Raw genomic sequence first — 23,545 nt, forward strand, 5'->3', positions numbered from 1 at the left:
CGTTTTTCAAGAAAATACATTACATTGGACCGCGTTATCAAAGGTTGCAATTTTAAACCGTTTTGATTAAATGTTGTCTGATAGCAAAATCATTTTGTCGTGCAAGTTTAATACCATGCACAATGAACAATGCACAATTTTCAGAATACAAGGAAAGTTCATCTGTGTAGGCTGAATATCGTTGAAAAATTTAAAATCCCCTGCACAGGGTAGCATGGCGATATCACAAGCCATTATGTTAGATCAGAGTCAAGAGTTAAAGTTTTCAAATTGTTGTGATTGTCTGCTTGGCGTTGTCGTGAAGCAACCGCAGTGTAAATCAGTCGTATCGGTCACGCCACGGCCACTTTACACTTTATCTCCTCAACTTGAACTAATGCTTGCAATTTAATGTACCATTCAGTACTGTTTCCCACTATTATTCTTAACCTAACATAGGTTAGCAGTATTTTTAAGTTGCCATGCAGCGTCGGTGATTTATGACTATCTAGTAGTATAGTAGTGTTATCATATCTGCCAAAGTTTCTGAAAACGATCGTTGCTGTTAGCACTTTTAATTCTGAATCAACCAAACCTTAGCCGACCAATCCACAGTCCACACAGAATGCCTCGAGGAAAGTTCAGAGGGAAGACCAGTTATGGACAGCAGTTCCACTCCAAAACAGTGAGCCCTGTCCCGGAGTTCAGATGTACAACGGAAATGTCTAAACCAGGAGGCGAGATCAGTTTTACTACCACGACCAGGGATTTACCCTTCCATACCTACGGGTACAGTGATTCTGAAGAACTTGTTTTTGTTATTCTTTGGACGTTTGGCCTTGTTGTGTTACTAACTTCAGTTGCAGTGGCCATTATTCACAATTTTTGATGAAAAATATCTGTTTTTGCGCCCAAACAGACAAATGTATGGATAGGAGATTAACATGCGATTAAAACAGAAAATATGTCAATCAAGAAGTGGATACGCCAGAAAACACCGTCAAATTTCAAATTTACCCTACGACCACTTTAGTTTATTTTCATATCATTTGAATGCTTTTACCCAATTTGGATCCCAATACTATATAATATATATAATGAACTCTAATCATCTCTACATAACGTATTTTGTTCAACTAGATAAGTAAATATCAATAAATGATCCCAATTTTAAATTGAGCATCTAAATAATAATAAAATAAATTACATAATTCAATACTTGTAGCATCGCAGATGATATTTTCATTATCTATAATATGTTAGGTACATGTTATATCCCTTGTTCTCAAAACGACATAATTGCATACCAAAATGAACAATATGAATTTACCAGTCGACCTCCGATAAGTCGACCGGCCGATAACGACATTCTGAACGACGACGAGGGGTATTCGAGTGTGTCATCGAGGGCAAGCACTTCTCTGTCAGATAAAAACTATGTTGTTGATGTTCAGAGCCGGGGGAGAAACGACCATCTTACCGGGTTAGTAGTGATAGGATTTGATGATATTCAACTAATTCAAATTGCTAATTAACCAATCAACCCGTTATTTCATGGATTTTATCTAAATAGTTCTTTACCAGTTCTTTACAAACTTTTCCTCATTGGAACAGAATGGTTATTGATTATTTTTAAAGGTGGACAGTTATGCTAATATGCAGTATGCATTCGCTTTATCATAAACGAAACAGTTTCACCAATATTAAACAATAAAGTTTTACGGAACAGTTTTGATGATATAGTGTTAGATATGAAACGATGTCCAGAAGCGTTGAGTCGACAATGAAGTGGACGGGACAAGGTAAAGATAGAAATCTGACCACAACCAACAACGTGATGTTCCCTCAACATAAAGTTACTCGATACTTAAAGGTAAGGTTTTAAGTTGAACCATAATGTTTTACTGTCCTGAAGATGTTATCGTTTAAGTGTCAGCGAATTTCCGATACTGATAGTCGAACAAATTATGATATTATCTATACCTGAAGCACCTTTCCGTGATGAGAAATATAATTATAAGGTAACTTATTGATTCTAACTCACTTTGATAAACACATTCCACACAGCTAGCCGTATTTTCAGGGAGATAGGAACGATTTTGTGAAGTATGTAGACTTTGGACACGACTCACCAGTTAATACCAGCGTATACGGTGCAGATTTCAAGAAAGGGAAATGCAAAGCCCCATCAGTAGTAATGAGGAAGTAAGTCGAAAGATCGAGTCTACAGTTCTTACTTAAAAACTTTAGTTATAAACTTCAAATCAATTAAGCCATGATAACAATTAAATAAAGCATGATATGAACTATTCGCAGGAGCTCCACAATAAGTTTAGAAAATTCTAAGGGACCCCAAGATACGGTGACAAGTTATGGAGCTCAGTTCAAAGGGGAGAAAGCGTCTCCTGTACCCACACTTACACAGATGGATGCTCATCTGAGAAGCAGTATCGAGCTAAAGTAATCCTCGATAAAGATACAAGTCACGTGATGGAACCAAATAGAGTTCAGCATTTTTAGAGAATTTTCAGAAGGCGTCAAGCGTTATTTTGATTAATATCATACGGACTGTAAACATGCATTATTATGAAGGGGTCGTACAGATCTAAGAATTATGAGTTTTTTAGCCTCACCCGTAATCATAATGTGCCGATCGATATGATTTATGTACGATTTAGGCAACAATTTTGTCAGCATTTTAAGACTTAAACTTTAAGTTTAAATTTTACTTGCATGTATATCATTCGTTTGTATAATTTGAACTCCCCATCAAACTAAAACAATGTTTAACCAATAAAGCGAAGCGCCAATAAATATAAAACTTTATGTACAATACGAAAGATGTCAAACTCAGAGCAACCCATTAATTAGATTTGACTAGGCAGTCCTAACTGCACTCTCGATAAAATACCAATTTGGGCACCGATTCCCCGTGGTACTTTTTATCACGCACGTGAAATTAGTAACCAAATTAGTCTGGTGATTAACTCTGTTAAGCCTAGGACTGCATGCCCAGCATTACAGACTGTAAAATTCAGTGTCCTCACTAAGGGTTGTCTGCAGTCTACAACTTTAATCCGACAGATTTAAAAAAGAAAACTGAACTAAAATATCACCTAAAAAGAACAAAACATAGGATAAGACATAGGAAGGAAGGAGGGGTTTACTTCAACAGGGGGTTTTAGGAACATACAAAGTTCAGGGTTATTGTTTGAAAAGGGCGAGGAGTTTATCACAATAGAGCGAGGACCGGTGCTTGTGTTTTACGTTCTCGATATGTTCACACAGGTATTCCGGGTGGATCTTTCCGGCAACTTCTAGAACTTTGTACACTGCTTCTTGTATTACCTGATTATAAAAAAACGGTTTAAATGTGCTTATATAAAGATTAATATCTCCGAGTGTCTTTCGGAAGCAAACGTTATTAGTTTGTCCGTATCTCATAACTCGTTAAAATTTAAAATCGATATATTGAAAACAGTGCTTGTGAAAAAGAACTGACCGTGTTAGGATCGTCTAAGTGTATAAGTAGGCCCCTGTAGAGAGCCTGGAGATGAGCTTTATAAAGCTGTTTGTCGTAATCCTCCGGTATGAGACTAAAGAATGTGGAGAATGTGTTGGTGACTGCTATCCTCAGTTCGTCCGAACTGTCGTCCAGACGTTTTAGCAGCTCTATGTATAGCTTGTGAAGCTCATCCGGACCAAAACATTCCTGTGGGTAAATGACGTCAGATTTACTGATAAATTATAATATTTGGTAATAATGGTGTCATTCAAAGTGAAAGTAAAAGTAAATTTGAAATGGAAAAACATAGGTTACAAAGGATTTCGCCTACCTTTCCTCCAGCTTTAAGTATAAAATTAAAGCAGTTGCAGGTAACAAGTCTAGTTGCACAGTTATCGTCATCTAGCGTGCTCACAAGCTGGGCCATCAACTCTTCCTGGACCTGCCGGAATACAATATTGTAAAACTTATTAAAATGTACTTGTTTTTAAAGGAAACTGTTAAACAATTTAATATCTTACTCGCAAGTAGCTTAATTTTGTTAGCCTAGTAAAAAGAATAGCATTGAAAATAACCCTAAATATAAAACACATCATGTCTGAAGACACAGAAGACAACTACAGTGTGGGTAGTGGGTACCTGTTTGAGTTGCTTGGAAGTGAGGAGGTCCGAGCGGAGAAGAGCCCACAAACTAGAAATAGCTGCACATCTCACGCTGCCCGCTGTGCGGCCTGCTCTCCATTCTGGTAATGTATTGTGTACATTTAAAAATAAGTATACATTTAATGTCAGTATTCTACTTACAGAAAGAATTCGTATCTAATTTTTACACATTATGATTGATCGTGAAATATTACCTGTGATTAGTGATAACAATGAAAATAATTTTAAAATACCAACCTAAGTTGGGGATGATGATTTCTTTGATGATGTCGACCGAGTAGACTGAGAACTGTTGTACAGCCTCACTGGTTACAGGTGCTTCCCTCAAAAGACGTCCTGAAAGTAAAACCAGCATCAGGGTACGTAATGATCATCACTAACATTACTATTAGCCAGGGAACATAATGATCATCACTAATATTACTATTAGGGGTCGTTCACATATTACGTAATCATTTTTTGGAACATTTTCACCCCCCCTCCATAATCAGTTTTACACAGCTATTGTGTCAAAATTACACTAGCGTAATCATTCGGAACCCCCCCCCCCCCCCCCCCTCAGCTGATTAATATGTGAACGACCCCTTACTACAGTTAGAGATGCCTCAGTGAAACTTGAAAAGCCTGGATAAGACTGGACTAGACGGCGTCTCATGTTAAAATTCGTTTTAACATTCGATTTTGAATTAAAGTATTTTAAAGTTAAAGTAAATGCCAAACTATTTTTCACGATTGAGTTTAAAACTGAAGTTTTCTAAGATACGTTACCTAAGAGGGTAAACATGCTCATTCTTAGCTCCGGGTCCTTTTCTTTTGTAGTACAGTCTCTGAAGATGCTGTAGATTCCCGGCATTATTGTAGCGCATGTTTTACCTGAAAATGTTCAAGTTCAACTAGTTGTACTTGAAGCGCAAGTAATATAAAACAGTTTAAAAGGTATGCTCTAAATAAAATGAAATGCTTTCTGAGTTAACTCATCTTGCACGTCACACATGTTTGCCGAATCTTATGCTCGGATATCAACGATCACTCTGGCTTTACGAATTACGACATTTCATCAAATAATTTTTTTCATCACCTAAGTTCCACAGATATCGAAGTTAAAATGTGTTTATTAAATTACCGGATCTGAGAAGGAGTTCTCCGAATAAGCCGTGATCAGGAGAGTGTCTGGTCCAATCCTTGTGTTGCCCGTTTAGTTGTTCTACAAGTGTGGGGGCGTGTCGAACGTACAACTCATCCACGGTGATTTCCTGCAGTTCAACAATTCAACAAATGTTTACATATTATATTGTAAACAGGATGAGTTTCACCTAAATATTGTTTATTACAACTCCTCAAAAGAGATTTCCTGCAATTTATCAGACTTTCGCATGTTACCTCAAAAGATTTTGTATCATTTTGAGATTGTTTGCAATGAAGATTATAGAGTGTTTCAAATTTGTGGGAAAAACGGCTAACCTATGTTGTTTAAAACGGTCGAGGGACACTACACTAGCTTTTGTTTATGCGGACAATTTTAAAGATCGTATCGGTTAGAAGCAGTCAATTGAACGATACAACTTTTCGTTTATTTTGATTCAGATTCCAATGTATTTTCTTTTAACACCACTAAATAGTAAATAGTTATAAGCATTGACCACGGACAGCTGACGGAGAAAACAACAGTAGCATAGAACGACAGCAATCACAACTTATGGTTATGAGTTAAAATGTTTTGTGTTTTGTATTTCACATGTAAGATCAATCGAGTCTATTTAACTTTTACGGCCGGTTGAAAAAAACACATCTTGAAGGTGGTTGTTTTGATTTTTGTTGGTAAATTATTTACAATATATGACTATCAGTGTTTAAAATAAAGGAATTTTGCGTGCTTCATGATGTATTCATTTATTCACACCATTCACTGTCAGGCACTCTGTCATGGACTATGCTGAGCTACCTTCTTTGTTTTGGTTTGTTAATCATATGGATGGGGTACAAATAACTCAATCCATTTCAAGATTTACCGTGCAACAGCATACTCTATTCATAAACTTGACTTTAGTAGGGCATTCAATCAATTTAATAGCAAGAAATAAAAAATGGTAGATAATCATAAAATATTTGGTAACATACAAAATCAAGCATTTTTCAATTCTTTTAAATGTTCAATGTTTATTGATAATATCATAGTAAAAATGTAAACACATCTGGAGGTGGCTGGCACTTTACTCTGTTGCACTACTGGTAGCAACACTGGTACTACTAGTGCCAGTACTTTCGTCAACAAACTGCTTATACCAGCTGGGCAAAAACTCCTCCCCAGTACCCTTTAAGCAAATTAATTGTTCTTCTGCACCTTTACCCTTGTATTCCACCAGCCAGGTTTCATTTCCATCAGGTAACTCTCCGTACATCCAATCAATAACATCTCCTAAGAAACCAAGTATTATATTTGCGTGAGATGTTGAAAGGTCGTGTGAACCTGGTATTTTGAACATCTGACGCCGTTCTGGTTTATTATCTACTATGCCCCATCTATTTTTATAGGCAATATGCAAAACACCAATTTTTCCCAGGTACGATTGAAGCCAGATCGAGGCAATCTTGTCAGGAAGCGCCCCTTGATAGCATGTTTTAGCCTCAACATACTTATCTTTGTCGATCGCATCCACTTCTGCGCTTAACAAAACGATTTTATTTCCAATCTTTCCTTTCAGCATTCGGTAGGTGGCTTTGATATCTGGATCCCTTTCAATCCAAAGTTCTTCAAATTTCCTGCCCCATTGTGCATCCTTGCCGCCAATCTCTTGTGGTGTGTCAATCTTCCTGATGTACATCTTTCCTGCGTACTTGCAAGCTTCTAGTTGCCAGGAATTTTTCCAATAGTTGTGGATGGTGTATCCTATTTCCTTCAGTGCTCCTCTTTGAGCGATAACATCTATTTCAGACAGGGATTTGCCTGACAGGGATCCGTCTTCATGACTACCCTGAACCCACATCAAGATCTCTTTCGTGTCTGACTTAAAGAAATTCTCAGCTGTTGGATCGTAACCCTTGTTTAGATCCAATGGTAGTTTGGGGCTCCGCAGAGTTGGGATCACTGCCTTGTTACGGTTAACGAACTTCTCATCTTTGGTTGTTGCAAACGTACCAACTTGTTTTGGCTTGTAAGCCTTATAATCGGATCCCTCGGCATACTGGGAAGCTTCTTTAAGGGGGGGGCCAATGGATATTTTTTTGTGAAACTTGATTTCGAGATAGCAGTTGACCAACAAACTAGGACCAGTGACCGAACTTTTGAGGGGGTCCCGGACCCTAACCGCCAAACGGTGCCTACGGGGCAGCCACGCCCATATTTGGTCCAAATTAGGCCCAATTTAGCCAAATACTCTGAACATGCCCAAAACCCAAATTTTAGGTGCTCTACTTGTAGCTAGTGGTCTCCTGAACTCGTATATGAAATTTCATCAAGATTGGACAAAAAATGACTGAGTTATGAGCCAAAAACCATATGCCCATATTTGGGCATACGCACCAAATTTGGTAGATTTCGTCCCATAAATTGGTCAAATATCAATATTTTTCACTGAAACTTACTTTATATGAAAGGTAAGCCTAAACTACATATTCTCTGTAAGTTATAGCTTTATATCTGTTTAAATGTGGATACTAAGGCGAAAAGACCACAAAAAATGAACTAAATTGCCCATATCTTGGTTCGCGATATTCGCGGAATTGATCTCATTAAAATTGTAACAACTCGATCAGTTTTCAAAATTTTTCCATGAAATTTTCGGAATCGACTCGAAATCGCATTTCCACCTTAGTTTGAGAACAGATTTTTGATTTAGGCCTCCAAAAAAATTTGGCGGCCAAATTCCAAAATTTTCCCGGAGAAATTCAGAATTTGGCCGCCAAATTTTTTTTGAGGCCTTAATCAAAAATCTGTTCTCAAACTAAGGTGGAAATGCGATTTCGAGTCGATTCCGAAAATTTCATGGAAAAATTTTGAAAACTGATTGAGTTGTTACAATTTTAATGAGATCAATTCCGCGAATATCGCGAACCAAGATATGGGCAATTTAGTTCATTTTTTGTGGTCTTTTCGCCTTAGTATCCACATTTAAACAGATATAAAGCTATAACTTACAGAGAATATGTAGTTTAGGCTTACCTTTCATATAAAGTAAGTTTCAGTGAAAAATATTGATATTTGACCAATATATGGGACGAAATCTACCAAATTTGGTGCGTATGCCCAAATATGGGCATATGGTTTTTGGCTCATAACTCAGTCATTTTTTGTCCAATCTTGATGAAATTTCATATACGAGTTCAGGAGACCACTAGCTACAAGTAGAGCACCTAAAATTTGGGTTTTGGGCATGTTCAGAGTATTTGGCTAAATTGGGCCTAATTTGGACCAAATATGGGCGTGGCTGCCCCGCGGGCACCGTTTGGCGGTTGGGGTCCGGGACCCCCTCAAAAGTTCGGTCACTGGTCTTAGTTTGTTGGTCAACTGCTATCTCGAAATCAAGTTTCACAAAAAAATATCCATTGGCCCCCCCCCCCTTAATGTCGTAAACTAACATTTGTTCTGCCATGTCTTAATAAATTCTTATCAATATATAGTTTTAAACACGTTTTTCACTTAATATCTAAAATCTTTCATTACATCAGACCGTAAAACAATATAACTGACAAAACATTACAAGTAGCAAATAACAATAAGTGTTTAGTAAATGTAATGTATGAATATTATGAGTATTACATAATTATAAGAACATATTGCACATATAATCAGAGCCGACTATCGGTACAGGGTAGGCCCGAACTGCCCTTGACCAAGTGCTCAAGTGATGAGAAATGAAAAGACAATTTTGCTCCAGAATATTTCACTATTCTACTATCGGTACAGGGTAGTCCCGAAATAAATTAAACACATTATTTATATCGGTAGAACTAGATTTTAAAGGATTCGAACATTCGTCAATAGCAAGCATATGCATAAGAAAAGGCAAATTCTGGCTCAAACTGTTCTTCATCCACACTTTCAGCACTTCATGCAGTCACCATTAAATAACAATCGAGGAAAAAGATAATGTTTGAATTATAGTTTGAAACACTGAACTTTAACCAAAGTGAGTTGAAGGTACGATTTGGAAAATGTAACAACATATTTCGGAAGTTGAGAAAATAAGAAAACAAATTAATAACTGTGCAAACACACGATTTCGTTAGGTAAAAAGCAAAGGCCAAAAAAAGGCTCTTAGAGACTGGAATACATTCTATATTACTCCCTAAACACACTGAAATTCACCGGTAACAAAAGTAAAAGTGACCGTTCAAAATGGGAAGGATTACGTAATCTCTTGGAGGAAACACAGTCTAGCTGGAGTCAGGAGTTAATTTTATTCAACATATTATATTACATTTTCTAATATTGCATGATTTATTGTAGATATATTATATTATTTCAGTATTATGGGGTCGTTCACATATTACGTAATCAGCTGAGAGGGGGCCGGGGGTTTTGAATAGGGGGGGTCATCATCCTTAATCAGGGTGAACCCTCCTCCCCTATTTTATTGAAAACATAACATATAATCAGTTTGATGATAAACTATAAGTATAAAGAGACACACACGAGCAAGGTATTCCCAAAAATGATAATTCTTCGGAAAACAGTACACGAAAAAACGAAGATTGAATTACGGCTGATCACACGCACGGTTCAAGTTACATAATACGACATCACCATACTATTTGGTGACATCACCATACTATATAGTCAGATAAATACACTTAAATAACAGTACCTGCTGGGATTGCCCCTATGTACTGCCTAGTAGTGGCTAGTGGTGGCTACTTATTGTACAGTAGTATTATATAATATTACTAGAAACCCACTAGTCGAAAGCTTTGTTCGAGGACATATTAAAAATCATTTATGTTTAAAGTTCTCTAATCTCTAATCATCTAGCTCTAAGCTCTGTACTGTAGAAAGTATGGATTTTATATGCTGGATGTCCCCGTTGCCGGGGGGATTTCGTCAAGTTTAAAATATAATATAGATATTGTACTGCATATTATATTGAATAACAGTACCTGATGGGATGCGAGCAGAGAGAACATGTTTTCAACCTCTTCCCTCTCCTCCTCACCGTTCACACTGGATAATCTCAGTAGCAAGAAGAATACTTGACACGAGAAATCTGACACACTCTTCCCTGCAAATATATGGGAGTTTTATATTCTGTTATATTATTGGGGGCGTAGCCAGCACGTATAGTATTTCAAGACAAATTTCCGCCTCAGGAATAAAACTGACCGGAAAAAAAAACACGGGAAGATAGGATAACACTACCGCCTTAACATTCCAAATTCCAATCTAACAGAAACAATAATAATAACAGTAGATTCTGACCCAGAACGTTGATAAGAGAATGCACGACAGCAGCAAGCTCCTTGTAAAGAGGACCGTGTGAGGACTCGTTAACCTCAGGCCTGCAGATCGTGTCCAGGAGCTCCGGTACCACGGGGAGCAGGAGGTCGGGTTGGGAGCCGGTTATCAGGGAGGAGAGGACACGGAGACAGGAGGTGCAGAGTTGGGGGGATACTCCTACTCGGGACTTTACTTCACCTGGAATGGAGGGATTAGTGAGGGGTTGGTGAGGGGTAAGTGCGGGGTTAGTAAGGAGTTAGTGAGGGGTAACACTTCCTTAATATATAATATAGGTATAGAGTGCCGGCAAATCAAAAAACATACACTTCTTCATAATGCTGCCGGTTATTCGATATTTCATACGACTTTGTCAGCTGTCCATCCAGTTTTTCTCACTATATTATAACCTACCAAGTACCAAGTCTTAGTACCTAGCTATGTTTATTGTTTAGTTCCTACCTAGTCCTAGTAACTACTTAGTATTAGTACTTACCTAGTCTTAGATTATCAGTCTATTATCTGGAAATGTGACACTATTGTACACCACCGACCACAATATCTAGTAATACAATCAAAGTCAGTATTACCTTTCATTCTCCCTTCCTTCTGTCGTGTATAATATTGTGCGGGTATATTACACTATACATTATAATACATTGTGTGTGCTCTTAGCACTGTTTATTTAGCTATTGGTCTACCTTCATTACATAATACATATCTTACCGTCTACATATCAGTACTCAATGAGTTTGTGCATCAATTTGGACTCTATTCTCCTAAATGTACATTCTAACGTACATTCTAACGATTAGTGGTCATACGGTCTGGTTGTATAGGATATCGTGGCTTCACGATTATATTTACGTCTTGATCCGTGGCCGTTTTATTGTGTATTGTCTGGTTTCTCCAGATCATTCTGTCAATGTGGTATCAGCTAATAAGTTAGTACACTGTACATAAGTGTGGGATTGTAACAGTAGCTTGAGTACATAACTTATTATAGTACAGCAATGCGAGAATGTGCTAGAAAGTGCGAGATAGTGCGAGAAAGTGTGCAAAACAGCTTGATTAGTGTGTGAGAGGAAACCACTCTGTGAGCCAAAGTTTAGTGTGCTGCTTGTATTTGTATGGAACTTTAAACAGTTTGTAATATAGTCGCTGAATAAAACAGTCGTCCATTATAACATCATGATACTTCGACAAGCTTTTCATACCGTGATTTCTCCTGCTACATGATAATTTCGCAGAACTGGCTTATTTATCTTGATTTTTAATTTGTATATATAAGTCATCTAACAGGCTAGGAGAAGACTGTGAACATGTCTGAAGCTCTCTCGTACCTATCTACACTGGAGGAAGTAATCTCGGCTTCTGAAGAAGAACTAAGGCATGGTTTCGGATACCTTGCCCCGGACACCGTTATGGAATACGTAATGTATCTGAGACACCAGCTCAGGACAATTCAGAAGAGTCAGGAGATGTCAGACACGGAGGTAGCACGGCTCACAGCGCTGATATCACAGAAGGATGAGAGTTTAGCGGAGTTTATGAGTACACTGGGAGTTGGCAACGTTCCAGCTGTTGCTAGCCTCAGCCCTGATAGCCCCATGATCAACCAGGTTCATGATGTGAAACTACAACAAGGCTTTGTGATAGAGGCTAGCTTTGTTTATAAAAATGGCACTCAAAAGTTCAATATTAATCTCCTGAAGGTCAACCAAAATTTCTACATTTTCCACCTTGATTTCCGGCCTCACCCTCACGGTAATGTAATTGTGATGAACACAAACCCTAGCAAGAACTGGGGGGAAGAGATACGAGCGGCGCTACCACAGCTTGGGGACGGAGAACTGTTCCACGTGACCATTAAATGTGAGGAAGATAGGTTCAAAGTGAAGATCAATGACAGCTATATCGAGAAAACGTTTCCCTATCGCTACCCATTGGATGATGTTGCTATGATAAAGTTGAATCACGGTAGTTTGGGGAACAAATGGGTGGCTCTATCCTGGAAACACACAAAGAATGTTCCTAACGTTGATTTCCTAGACAGTCTACCTCCAATAATCCCAAAAATAGATTTAGGAGACACAGTTTTTAGACCCGGAACTCAAATATTAGGGAAAGCCTTTTTTAAGGAGGGAACATCAAAATTTACCATCAACTTATGGAAGCAAACAGGATTTAACATTTTCCACCTTGACTTCCGACCTTACCCCCACGGGAGCGTCATCGTCATGAACAGTAACCCTAACAGGAGTTGGGAAACTGAGGTAAGAGCGAGATTACCTCACCTGACTGACGGACAGTTGATGCTTGTTAGGATTGAGTGCGGTGACAATGAGTTTAAAGTGCAAGTTAATGATAGCTACATCGAGAAGACGTTCCCCTATCGCTATCCGCTGGAGGATGTGACCAAAGTGAGTGTGGTACATGGGAGCAACGGGAATAAGTGGACATCAATTGTTTGGTTTTAGGATTCAAGTTCTTTTCATAGACTTCAGTATTCATGATAAATGTGATCATCTTGCTGTATTGTGTATTTTGTGATTTAAATACGGTAACAGCCTTCATTGAAAATGAAAGATGCTGGAAAATAATTTTAAGCGAACTTTAAGAATTTAATGAAAATGAATGAAGAATTTTGTTTCCTTTTATTTTTTCTAATTACTGCCTGGGCAACAAATACTCTTTAATTCGAAATAATCGAAGTTGACGAATGGTTTTCAATTATCAACACTCAAAAGTTCCAGACCAAAAGATTACAAGATAATCTGAAAGAGATTGACTTGTGAAAAAAAAGATTGACATTTTGACATATGAAATTTTAAAATTTTAGTTTAAAAATTTATAACAATTACATATAAATTTAATAAAAAGTTCACACTGAAATTGAAAGGAAAACTCACCACTGGAAGCACCAGCAAGAGCAGTCAACACAAAGGGTTTCCAGGTAACAGGGTGTGATAAACTGAGCCAGGGTCTGAGTACATTTGTCTATCTCGGAGGCCAGGCCTGGTTCCATGCAGGATTTGTACAGAGCGAACAGAATCTTCTCCAGATGCTGGGTCGAGCTCGTTTCTGAAAGGACAGAGGGTGAGTGATCTTTGGGGAGGGTTAGTTTTTAGGCGTTTTACTCCTAGACTAAGCTTAGAGCTATGTTCTAAAAATAGATTTAACCATTTTATCTAAATTATTATTCGAACGTTTCTCTCTGTAAGTGTGTACGACCGCCAACGTGCAAATTTCCCTGACACATATACTACAACAGTTGCAAAGGAAGCGTATACAACATCATTAATCATCTATGTGCATTGTGCATGCATTCATAAAGGCCTAAAACAGACCTATATCCTTACCATCGTAATTTAAACTAATACACAGGGCCTCTAGGCTCCTAGTTTAGCATTGGTCATTGTCTTAGGGTACTCAGGGGAGTTTTGATCCGTGTTGAAAGAAACTTTGTTAACGTTTGTTATTTCTTTCTGAGTAGACTTGAGTATGCTCGGTTGTTAAAAAGGGAATAACGCCTATTTAGTCAATGATCAACTGCCACTCCAGTAGGAGAGAGAATTTTTCTATCATTGCTGTCGGAATTCGGCATGGAATGTGATGTTTCCACGATACAAACTGGAGACAAATAGTCTTGAGCTCTTAATTTGTCAGACTAACTTTTAATTCCGGATCAAAAGCAAATTATGAAATCAAAGTAGTACGCTACAAATAAAATCGACGCATTTTCTAACTATGATCAGATCGAGCTGAAGAATTAAAATGTTTTGTAAGCGAATAAAGGTATCCTCAGGAAACAAAAAACACACGTGATGAATCCTCTTGACGGGAGAAGGTTTGGTGCCTCGCAAATAGGTTTTATTTATACCGTGGTTGTTGTAAATAATTTGGTAGGTGCTTTTAGAGACACAAACTTTTATGCTCAATCTAGAGAATCCAGTTAACAGCGGATTTTCTGGGATTGATTATTTTAAGCAGGTACTTTGTTACTATTAAACATTTTTTATTTCTGTGTTTTATTTCGAAATTTGACGTCTGAAGTTGTAAGTAATTAACATCACTGAATATCAATCCTTCTTAAAATTTGTTTACCATTCTTAAAAAGTATGTGATTCATAAATTTGATTCATAAATTCCCTTGAAAAATATCATTAAATTCAATATTTTCAGAAGTTGATTAATGATTATTTGGTTTAAGCATGAATGAAATTGCCAACGTCAAGATATAATTAAATTTACGACTTTTTCCAGTCGACAATGAAATATAAACTGGAAAAACGTACTCTATTAATGCTTAGAGACACCTTTAGAGACAGTGCATTCTTTGATATCAAGAAAATGCCCCTTTTTGACGTCGAAACAAATAATTATTAAATTTATAACAAAAAACTCACCTGACCCCCAATAAATATAACAATAAATAAAAAGAGCACACTGATAATAACTCCACAAAGTAATAAATACCTGAGTAAAGCAGGAGCGAGTAGAGAAGTCTCACACTCTTCAACCTCGTCTCATCGACCCAGGTGTTCAGATCATTCAGCAAACCAGGCAGTATCTTACTGATGTTCCTCACCACCAAGATCCTGCAGCCTAGTCGAGGACGTGTCACTCCCTCCAACACTCCGTAGTAGACCGGAGCTGCTGCTGCGAAATCTTTCTCGTCCTGCAGGAATAAGTGACGGTTAAATATCATGAAACCTTTAATCCTGCCTATTTTCCTGACAATTGGACACTATTTTACTGCCACAATTGGAATAAAACAGGCCACAGGATGAGGCGAAGAGACTTTAAAAATTAAAAAATTGTTTCTCCCGCACCATATAATTAAAAGAAGCTAACCTTGATATCCTGTTCATTCTCTTCCTCCCACTGTTTCCCAGCAGCAGCAAACATTTCCGCAGAGTTAACAGCAATACCCGGCACCTCATCCTCAATCCCCGTCATGAGAAGAGGCAGCAGCTTGTAGAAGTAACTGTACCGGTCCATTAGGGTAACCATCCACCCTCCAACTATCTCATACACTGCTTCTCTCACGGGCGGACACGGGTCAAACGTTCCTGTCAAATAAATATGTTATCTGTAATCCGGGTTATAAGATTAGCTAAAATGTGGCAGAATTTTGAGATGACAACTACATCAACTAGACTGGCATTTTCACAAAAAAACTGTTATATCGAGAAACATTAACAAGTAAAGAGATGGGGCGATAGCCGTTATTAACCACTTACTTTGAGCAAGATGAGTGATAAGGTCATCTATCATCTTGTTATCACCGTTGTTAAGTAACGCTCCCAACGCACGAACCACCAACGTCCTCACTTTTTGATGCTGATTGAAGAATTTGTGGTAAAATGGTGGCAGTTTAATTTTTACTTCCAACCAAATCTCATTTCGAAATTGTTTAAAAAATCACTTTGAAGTTTCATCAAAACTGCTACTGTACTAGCAAGATGATATAACATGATCAAACAGATTACAAGATGCCTGATAAGGTTTAACGAACCTGGTGACTGATGCTGTGAAGAAGAGGGTTGAGAAGCACATTAGCACCAGTGTGGAACTGGCGCGGCGCAACACGTGTTAGGTTTATCAGACACGTGCAGCTTAGCTTCTTTACCTCCGCAAACGGGTCGTCTATAGTTCTGCGGAGGAGAAAGGTAACGAGGTGCTGATTTTATTAATTAGTTAAAACATGAAGTTGTACAAAATCGAGAGATTAGCCAAAAATACGGTCCTACCACACAAATAACTGTGAATCTCCAGAAGTGTTCCTACCTGACTAAGATGAGCATAATATCCTGGCAGTAGAGTGGTATCTCAGAGGGAGCGAGAGATATTATCTGGATAAGGAGCTCCAGGATCAGTTGTCTTATCTCCTCACTGGGCTCCACTATCTCTCTCTGGCCTGAATAGAGGAGTGATATTTGATTAAAAAATACAACGTAGTGCCATAATATGATATGGCAATATAGAATTATGTACTTAGTTTTAGATTAAAATTAAGCATGATTCTTGGCCCTCGTCTGGTCAGATAACACGAACCTAATCTCATGACACACATAGGTACGATGTAGGGTAGATAAGCTTCGATATCAGTCATTTGCGCCGTTATCTCTGTAACCATGGTAACGGAGGTCTCCCTGCATTTCTCTATCGAATCGTGGAACAGGGTCAGCAGAGGTTTACACAAACCAGCAAATAATCCCGATAGAACTCCCTGACAGAAACATTATGTTAAGTTTGTGCTTTATAAGCTGCCTCTACACCAGGATTTGAACAGACGACAGAAATCTCAAAATAAGAATCCAGAGTTTCAGCATGATGCGCAACCTCGTGTAAGGTACAAGTGATTTTAGACTATCACAAGAAGTAGACCTGATTAATATGACACACACCTGTTCGAGTTTAGCAGAGGTTTGAGCCCTGATCCGCTCCAGAGCCTTCCGCTTAGCGAACCTGGTACCGTCATGTAGGCAGTTTACATCTCTCTGGAGACTCTGCAGGATCTCGTCAACCTGGAGGAAAGCAACAGTTTACAGTTCAGAGTTATTTAAACTCTTCATCATGGAAACAGTTAAGAGATCAACTTTGAGTTTTAACTGTTAAAAGTTAAGAGTCAAGAATTAGGAGTTGAGGCCAGAGGGGGAGGGGTTAAACGGTTAAAAAATCGACAAAAATATTATTCTATTTTGATGACAAAAATGTTGCTGCCATTCTCATATTTGTAGCTGCCTTAACGTGATTTGATAAATGAGGTCAACCGATTCTTACAAAATTAACTATACAACATTGAGGTTAATAAAATTGAGGTTAATATTTTATTACAATAACTATACTAGTTATTTATTAGTAATGGGAAAATATCGCTTGCTTTTAAAGACTTACTACAGGGATAGACTTACTACAGGGATAGTTCATCACCTGCAGCTACAGTGGGACTCCTAAAAACTGGCAGTCTCGAAAAAAGGAATTTCCTAAAACTTGTTATCGTCAAAGTGTATATAAAGAAGTTCGACATAACGTTAATCATCGACACAAATTGGCTGATTTTGAGCAGATGGAATTGAAAAGGTCCAGTAGGATTGTTTCCGGTGAAAGGTTTGCTGATGAAATAAACCGATGTGGGTAAAGATGATATGCAGTAGACAACAGCAGTGAGAGCCACAGTTAAGGCTCCTTGCCATGGTACAGTTCCTTTGACTTGCCTTGCAGATTTCTTCGCATCATACAGGTACCTCAGTGTAGGAACTGTTGTGGCAACGACAATAATGTTGGGGACAAATGTGAGTATTACTGCGATAGGTGCAATCAATATTCTGGCGACATCACCATTAAACCCATAAGCACAATTATAAGTTGTGTAATCGAAGTACACATCGTCCTTGTCCAAAACCAAGCAGAGTAACGGAACGACCGTAGGAATTATCCAAATAATGATGCAGGCTAGGTTTACTTTCTTTGTTGTCCAATTGGCTGCTTGGCAAGGATATTTGAGAAGAATTAACTTGCTGGAAGTGAGGAACGCTATTAGTAACAAGCCTGTTATGTAAGTGTTGTACTTGAAATAAACTTGGACATTGCACAGTGTTTCCCCTAGGATCCAACCGTTAGCAAATAGTGATACAGTTGTTGGGAGGACTCTGCTAGTTGAGATTGCAAGGTCAGAGATAGCAATGTATTGAATTATAGTGACTATAGACTTGTTGATTTTGAAAGCGTCCTTCTGGAAGGATGCAATCAGGATTAGGGTATCTCCAAAGAAGGATGATAGAAGCACGAACAAGCTATTATATAGCAAGCCCAGGAGTATCTTTCTGCATTATGGTGCATCCCAAATATAGTGTAGTTTGTTGAGTTTATCATGGTGAGACAATCTTAGTTAACAGTTAACAACGCTTCGTTGGTGGTGAAAGCAGAGGCAGGGTCTCGCGAGAATTCAGAGCTTGTGGTGAAATAATAAGGTAAAATTCAGATACAACGGCTTCTGCAATGAAGAAATATTTTTTTAACTAAGAGCGTTAAACACGGAAGAAACTCGACTGTTTGCTAATGTACAAAAATATAATATATATTTGATTAGGAAGTTAATTTGGTCTATAGTTTCAAGTAAGATTGTTGGTTTCTCATTGGATAATACCGTCCCCCATGCCCCGCATACAGCCTGGGATAAACTTACATGTTTTTACCGACAAAAAGTACTCAAGGCCCGATTTGGATATATTTAGAATTCTAGCACTCTCAGATTACCTAGTTGAGTGTGTACCCAGTGGCGTAACGTTGCCTGTTGGCGCCCCCTGCCGAAAAGGCGCCCCCCTGTTGGCGCCCCCTCCCCTTTTGGTGCCCCTCCCTAAAATTGAACAAATTAGGTGATTTTAGAGGATACGCCAGTAAAATCTCTAAAAAAGTGTGTATCTAGAGTAAAACGCGCATTTTTGCTAGTACTTTAGTAAAGTTTTCGAAATTGTCCCACATTCAAACCAAGATTTGGCGCCCCCCTAAGACGGCGCCCCCCTGCACAGCGGGGTCAGCAGGGCCCTTCGTTACGCCACTGTGTGTACCACTACCTAGAACCTTGCCTAAACGTTCAGAACTACTGAATGTGGCAAGCCTGCTCCCTGAACAAAAAATACTAAATACGGGAAACAATGCACACAATGAGAACATCATATTAACTCGATTTACTCGAAATGATTTTGTTTCTTCATATAAACACAACTTTTGAAAAAGACTGGCCACACCCAGGACCTGAAACTTGACACAGGTGTTCCTTGGGCTGCTACCCACAATTCTACTCTACAGAATTTTTATATTTGCCTCTGTTCTTGAAATTGTATATTCAAGATTAACTGTCTTTAAAAAAAGATAATTGGGGGTTAAGTTCAAAGTTTCAGGTCCTGGGTGTGGCCAGTCTTGTCCAAAAGTTTAGCTTTATCTTGGAAAAAGATATTAAGAGTTAAAGTTAAAGTTTTACATGTAATTACAGGTAAACCTCAAACTTTGGCGCGTAATAATTCAGCAACGCAAGGTCAGATTTTTATGCAGTTTATTCCTAAAAAATTATGATCTAAACCCCCCCCCCCCCTCTGGCCATAAGATTCTGAAAAAAAGTTAAGATTTAAATTGTAAGAATTGAGAGTTAGGGATTTTAAGTGCATCGCTTAAATTTGAAATTTAGTTTACCTTTGCTATCTCATTGGGTGACAGATTTTCTTTGGCATTGTCCAGGATCCGGTCACTCTTTCGCAGCACCTTCTCTGGTTCCTCTTTTTGGATATCCTCTGCTTCCTCGGATGTTACTTCTTTGATTTCCATTCCACTGGCTACTGGAAAAATCCAGGTTAGGCATTATTCGTTAGTTTACAGAGTTTTAAACTTTTATAATTTCGAATAATAAATTTTATGTAGTACAGATCAAATGAATAAAGAACTGGAAACAATAAAAAGAATTCGTTCTGTTCAAATATATTAAGTGAATAACTCATAAATTATCTCTGACCAATAAATAATAATCGTCAATCTCCCAAATCCAACTTTCCCTCTCAGTCTTAAACTTACCATCATTCTTCAAGAAGCGAATTTAACGTTATCAAAATTCAAATTTAACATAGAAATGTACAACGTAATCATATCTATAGTGAAACACAAGGAAAATGTTTTTGACACTCGATAATATTAGAATTGAAGCAGCTCACGCGTCTTTGTCGGGGGATGCTACGTAGGCCAATGAGGTACTAACCGAGGCCTACTGTGCTGACACCAACATTTAACGTATGTAATATTGCTTATTGCATCAATTTTTGGCACCATTCCGATTGGAATGATACAAACCCACTTTTTCGAACAGAACCTATATAACAGAAACGATCAGTCTCAGTATAATTCAGCAACCACCGTGTCAGATTCAGCAACGAAAATGAGCTTTCAAGCAACGTTGTCCAATCAGATGTCAGCAAATATAGTATGAAGTAATTAGTATCATGCAACAAAAACAGATAGTAAGCAATTCAAACATACACTGTACACCAAAAATGTAGGAGATTTTAACCTGCAAATGTCTTTAATATTTTATATCAGGTTATGTAAAGCAAATCATAAAGCAAAAACGAAGACTTCCGCATAAACCGAGGTTAGATACCAACTTCAGGTTGTTACTTCTGCAGCCCATAGAGCGAAGTCATGGCTACACCAGCCTTGGAATGTGGTAGAGGTTCGCAGTAAGACCAGGAATTATTCCTGATGTCGTACTGTTCCATAGCTGTTAATCTGGACCCGTCTATCCAACCTCCAAATGCGTACACATAGCTGAAATTCATAAGTTTTGACCATGGTGACTCCTGGAAACTTAGTGACTGTTCGATTTTTGAAGTTCACAAAGATGTTTTAGTTCACAGTTTTCACATAAGAGAGCATTATAAGATCAATAAAAAGTAAAATAACTTACTCTCCGAACAAAGCTACATTAACCTTATCTCTCCTAACTTCCATACTTTCGAGGTACTCCCATCTTCCCTCTCTGGAGAAATTTCACTCATTATTAGATTACTGAATATTTCATTAAGAATTTAATAAGCTTACTAATAAGCAGTTGATTTGTTGATATAGTTCCAATTCAAAAGGTACTTGAAATGTAAATTTCGATAATAATCAAACCCGCGACAACAGGTACAAGGACTTAAAAGTTCAACCTTTAGACTCCACCTCCCTAAAAACCCCTTCTCCACTTCAAAATATATCTTACCTGGGGTCGAATCGCTCGACTGTGTCAGTTCTATAACCACCTATTGCGTACAGTGCACCACCTCATCACAAAATGGGACTGTTAGAGATTAATATATAACATAATAATAAATTATCAAGAAGCTCGCCGAAATAATCGTTGTTCGGTTCACTGGTTTCGTTATTCTAGATCGTGCTTTTTGTGGTCGGGCAGAACTTTTTATGTATTTTACGTGAGAGTGGTTCACAATCACGTGTGCGGTTGAACAATTTTCAAGCTGATCTCCAACCAAAATGAACCACAAACAAAATCACAGAACCCATAAATCTAGAGCTCACCGGAGGAAACAAGTCCACATCCCCATCTGGGCTCGTTAAGAGGTATCCCCTGAGTCCACTTGTCCTTCTTGAGCTCGTACGACTCCACAATATCCAGGTCACTGTTACCATACTGGTTCCCACCCACTACCCACAGCTTGTCGTGGAGGGACGCTACCCCGCACCCCTCACGGCTGTGCTTCATCGGTGAAATCTGGGAAAAGAACACAGGGTGGAACTTTGGACTTAGTTTGAGGTGTAACTCAATTAATATCTTGAGCTTTAGTTCAGTGTTTCGACAACAAAAATTACAATTCATTTTAAATTCAAACCTTTATGTATCCTTTTAGATCTAAAATCTACAATCTACATGCTCCCCTTCCAGAAATCCCCCCTCATCCATCCCCTAATATGAAGATCCCCTTACCGCGGTCCACTTGTTAGCAATAGGATTAAAGTACTCCACACTATTAGTCCACTCTTGAGGAGTCCTCCCACCCACTACAAATGCGTGACCTGAAGAGAAGGCAGACCCGCTACCTTCTCGCTTCTGTAGGAGGGAGGCTATAGGCTTCCAGACCAGGTAGTTACAGTCGAACTTATAGGCTGAGGAGGGGTTGAGTACAGTTATAGGCTGAGGAGGGGTTGAGTACAGTAATTATAGGCTGAGGAGGGGTTGAGTACAGTTAAAGGCTGAGGAGGGGTTGAGTACAGTTATAGGCTGAGGAGGGGTGGAGTATAGTTATAGGCTGAGGAGGGGTTGAGTACATTTATAGGCTGTGGATGGGTTGAGTATACTAATTATGTTGCGTTTAAATCTTGACGTCAAATGATAACTTAAATGTCATGATCTCGGTTAAAACGAACGTTCGCGTTTTTTAGATACTATATTGTCTAGACCCACGCACCCAACGGACCAAAATTAGTTTACACATTAAATTAAGAGATCGATATCAACAATCGCAATGGGAGTGCTCTGGAGTGCCCGGAAGTTTTATTGCTTACATAAACACAGTGAATAGATTATTTGGTTAGTGAACATTATAGGCTGTGGTTATCTAGTCTCCTGTTTCCATCGAATCATTTTGTTTAAAGTTTTGCAGCTCCAAAACTCGAATTTGCTTACTAAACCACTTGTAAATGCCACATATATTACTAAAATTAGAGAGTAAGTAACTAACCTGATCTGCTGGCCCTGCCGTTGATATCCCTGCCCCCAGCTATAATAATACTCCGGTCCCTCTCCAGCAGCCCTGTGGGACAGGTAGTAGCGTTTACTTTACCTACAGGGAGGTTAGCTAGAGGGACCCACTTGTCTGCTGTAGTCACATACGCTAAACACTCCGTTTCACCCCCGTACCTATAATCTGAACGTCGTTACGTTTAGGAGGAATTCCAAAAACTTGGAGGAATTCCAAAAGAACAGGAGGAATCCCAAAAACTTGCCTCATTAAATATGAGGCGATAAACTGAGATAATCTCCAATTTTGCTCAGACCCAAATCTACAGTAAAAACAAGATTTTAGTAAAATTAACAATCGTTACCCTCCAAAGCAGAATATAGAGCTCTTGAACTCCGGGGACAGCTCCGGATCCCCCAGTCTAGATATGGAGCTGGAGGACTTGTTTCTCATACTCTTGTTGCTCCGACTCACCTCCGTGTTACCACTGCATCGTCGCGACCACAGTTCCACTGTGGTCGCTTTTCTTTGTATTTTCTTTGCTTCTGTTTTTAGTCTCGACATTGCTAGTTGGAGTTAAGGGGTCAGTTGGCGGTAGGTTTGCAAATAATGGTGGATTTGTTGATGTTAAAAACTTCCACTAGATATAGAGATTCAGTATAAATGTTAATACCCTTAAATTCCATGAACACTTTGACTTTTTTTAATGAATAAACGAACCAAGTAAAACTGAGACAA

General features: G+C 38.4%; 5 protein-coding genes across 6 annotated transcripts in view; 2 read left to right on the forward strand and 3 right to left on the reverse strand.

The window, feature by feature from the left end:
* Window positions 1–23,545, forward strand: part of LOC134816912 (mucin-2-like) — a 765,431-nt gene that overhangs the window by 621,217 nt on the left and 120,669 nt on the right. The window lies entirely within an intron of this gene.
* The window catches only part of LOC134816925 (arylsulfatase J-like), an 89,052-nt gene that overhangs the window by 34,468 nt on the left and 31,039 nt on the right, over window positions 1–23,545 (reverse strand). The window lies entirely within an intron of this gene.
* On the forward strand, window positions 511–2,522 carry LOC134816935 (uncharacterized). Of its 2 annotated transcripts, none has more exons than XM_063825992.1 (5): window positions 511–768; window positions 1,313–1,462; window positions 1,729–1,852; window positions 2,063–2,184; window positions 2,296–2,522. In XM_063825992.1, exons 1-5 carry the CDS (start codon window positions 605–607, stop codon window positions 2,441–2,443), a joined length of 708 nt encoding a protein of 235 aa, XP_063682062.1. In that variant the 5' UTR covers window positions 511–604; the 3' UTR covers window positions 2,444–2,522. The 2 variants fall into 2 exon arrangements, with proteins under 2 accessions (XP_063682062.1, XP_063682063.1); XM_063825993.1 differs by having other exon boundaries at window positions 1,747–1,852.
* On the reverse strand, window positions 2,768–20,003 carry LOC134817365 (dynein axonemal assembly factor 5-like). Its single transcript, XM_063826501.1, has 19 exons — window positions 19,773–20,003; window positions 16,988–17,107; window positions 16,635–16,809; window positions 16,368–16,497; window positions 16,096–16,234; window positions 15,821–15,920; window positions 15,432–15,649; window positions 15,054–15,255; window positions 13,487–13,658; window positions 12,757–12,845; window positions 10,560–10,775; window positions 10,241–10,362; window positions 5,271–5,400; window positions 4,916–5,020; window positions 4,385–4,483; window positions 4,124–4,227; window positions 3,816–3,926; window positions 3,482–3,691; window positions 2,768–3,327 (listed from the first exon to the last, which is right to left on the reverse strand). Exons 1-19 carry the CDS (start codon window positions 19,902–19,904, stop codon window positions 3,184–3,186), a joined length of 2,718 nt encoding a protein of 905 aa, XP_063682571.1. The 5' UTR covers window positions 19,905–20,003; the 3' UTR covers window positions 2,768–3,183.
* LOC134816937 (kelch-like protein 20) lies at window positions 20,643–23,002 on the reverse strand. The gene is made up of 6 exons (XM_063825995.1): window positions 22,808–23,002; window positions 22,054–22,232; window positions 21,648–21,840; window positions 21,331–21,391; window positions 21,034–21,105; window positions 20,643–20,894 (listed from the first exon to the last, which is right to left on the reverse strand). The coding sequence occupies exons 3-6, from the start codon at window positions 21,829–21,831 to the stop codon at window positions 20,741–20,743; spliced, it is 471 nt and encodes a 156-aa protein (XP_063682065.1). The 5' UTR covers window positions 21,832–21,840; window positions 22,054–22,232; window positions 22,808–23,002; the 3' UTR covers window positions 20,643–20,740.

Source organism: Bolinopsis microptera, chromosome 6, assembly GCF_026151205.1.
Source record: "Bolinopsis microptera isolate Bmic1 chromosome 6, MBARI_Bmic_1.0, whole genome shotgun sequence".
NCBI classification, from domain to species: domain Eukaryota; kingdom Metazoa; phylum Ctenophora; class Tentaculata; order Lobata; family Bolinopsidae; genus Bolinopsis; species Bolinopsis microptera.